Below are 1,857 nucleotides of genomic sequence, written 5' to 3'. Positions count from 1 at the left end.
TCCTTCCTTCCTTTCTCTCTCTCTTTCTCTTTCTTTTATTTGCAAGTACAGGGGCTCAGGATCTCAAATTCTTGCTTGACTTTTTTACTCAAAGCTGGTGCTCTACCACTTGAGCCACACCTCCACTTCTTGCTTTTTTTGCTGGTTAATTAGATAGAAGAATCTTATAGCTTTATCTGCCTGGGCTGGCTTCAAACCAGAATCCTTAGATCTTAGCCTCCTGAGTAGGTTAACAGGCATGAGCCACCAGCTTCTGCTTCTTTTATTAAAAAAAAATTAAATCTTGTTCATGGAGAGAGTGTAAGCAATTCTAGCTGTATGAATATACACATTTATTTTCTTCTTTGCCTGTGAATTTTTCTGCAGTCTCTACTCAGCATTCACAATCAGCTATTAGGCAACATTGGGATGATTTTGTTCTTGGAAAGGAAATCAGAGAAGGTGAAAATTCTGCAGAGAAGCCTTTAAAATGCACTGTGTGTCACTCCCAGGGGCTGCCGATCTGACTGCAGTCAGGAAGGTGGCTCTAATTTATTTATTTATTTTTAAACAACAGCTTTGTTGAGACACAGTTTACATGCCAAAACTTTTACCCTTTACAGCGCAAATGTCAGTAGCTTTTAGATTATGCATGCAGCCATCAACACTGTATATTTCTGAACCTTTTAACTATCCAGGCCCTGCCCTCAGCCCCTGGCAACCACAAATCTACTTGCTACCCCAGGACTTTCTGAACATCCTTAAAATGTGCCAGGACCCCAGGTCCCCACCCCGACCTCTTCCCTGTAGAGTACCCTCAGCCCCATCACTTGTGACCTCTCCACCCCTCCCTTGTCCTTGTCCTGCTGTCTAGCCTTCTCTTGCAACGCCGGAGAGTTTCTGGATATGAAGGATCAGTCCTGCAAGCCGTGTGCTGAAGGCCGCTACTCCCTGGGCACCGGCATCCGGTTTGATGAATGGGATGAGCTGCCACATGGCTTTGCCAGCCTCTCAGCCAACATGGAGATGGATGACAGCGCCACTGAGTCTGCGGAGAATTGCACGTTGTGAGTCTGTGCGTGCGCACGCACACACACACACACACACACACACACACACACACACACCCTGGATAGTCCTCAGGCTGGCAGGGACCATGTGGGAAGGTGGATAGTAGCCAGTGCTCCATGGGACTACCAGTAGCGAGCAGGCAGTTGTAGGGGAGAAAATCATGGATTCGTAGAGTCCAGTGGATCTGAGTGAGGTACAAGCGTTAATGGTCTAGTCTATGAAAAGTACAACCCAATTGGAATTTTGCATCAGACAATAACCTTTCTCAACTTGAGTGGAACAAGATGTAGGATGTGACAGGTGTCTTCCTGGTTTGGGTGCTGAACTTTTAAAACTGGGAATCCTCACTCTGAGTTTATGTGCTTGGGCTGGGGGTGGCTGAGATCTTATAAACCCCTTCGGACTCTGGTGACCAGAAATATTTGCAGCACAGATGGAGATTTTTGCCAGTAATTGAAAAGCTCAGTCTTTTATAAAATGTGACATATAAAATATAAAAGGTGTCTTTTATATGTCGGGTGTCATTCTGGGTGCTTTACACATATTAATTTTTTTCAATCTGTACAGCAGCCTGATGAAATAGGTTAAGGGCCCTCATTGTAGCAATGGGAAACCAGGGGTTTTGTGAGATTAGCAATCTATCTTTGATAACTAGCTTACAACTGGCAAGGTTGGAATTCAAATTCAGTCCCAGTTGGGACTGTCATCTTCAAATAACATCTATCTATCTATCTATCTATCTATCTATCTATCTATCTATCTATCTATCTATCTATCTATCTATCTATCTATCTATCTATCTATCTA

At 43.8% G+C, this 1,857-nt stretch overlaps 1 protein-coding gene across 1 annotated transcript in view; it reads left to right on the top strand.

Annotated features, from left to right (window-relative positions):
• Positions 1–885: 885 nt before the first annotated feature.
• The window catches only part of Kiaa1324 (KIAA1324 ortholog), a 47,234-nt gene continuing 46,262 nt past the window's right edge, over positions 886–1,857 (top strand). The window contains exon 1 of the mRNA XM_013031856.1: positions 886–1,046. Coding sequence (XP_012887310.1) covers positions 886–1,046 — 161 coding nt within the window. The remainder of the gene's footprint in view (positions 1,047–1,857) is intronic.

Source organism: Dipodomys ordii, unplaced genomic scaffold (assembly GCF_000151885.1).
Source record: "Dipodomys ordii isolate 6190 unplaced genomic scaffold, Dord_2.0 Scaffold146, whole genome shotgun sequence".
Taxonomy (NCBI): Eukaryota; Metazoa; Chordata; class Mammalia; order Rodentia; family Heteromyidae; genus Dipodomys; species Dipodomys ordii.
This window is presented reverse-complemented; position numbering and strand designations above follow the sequence as displayed.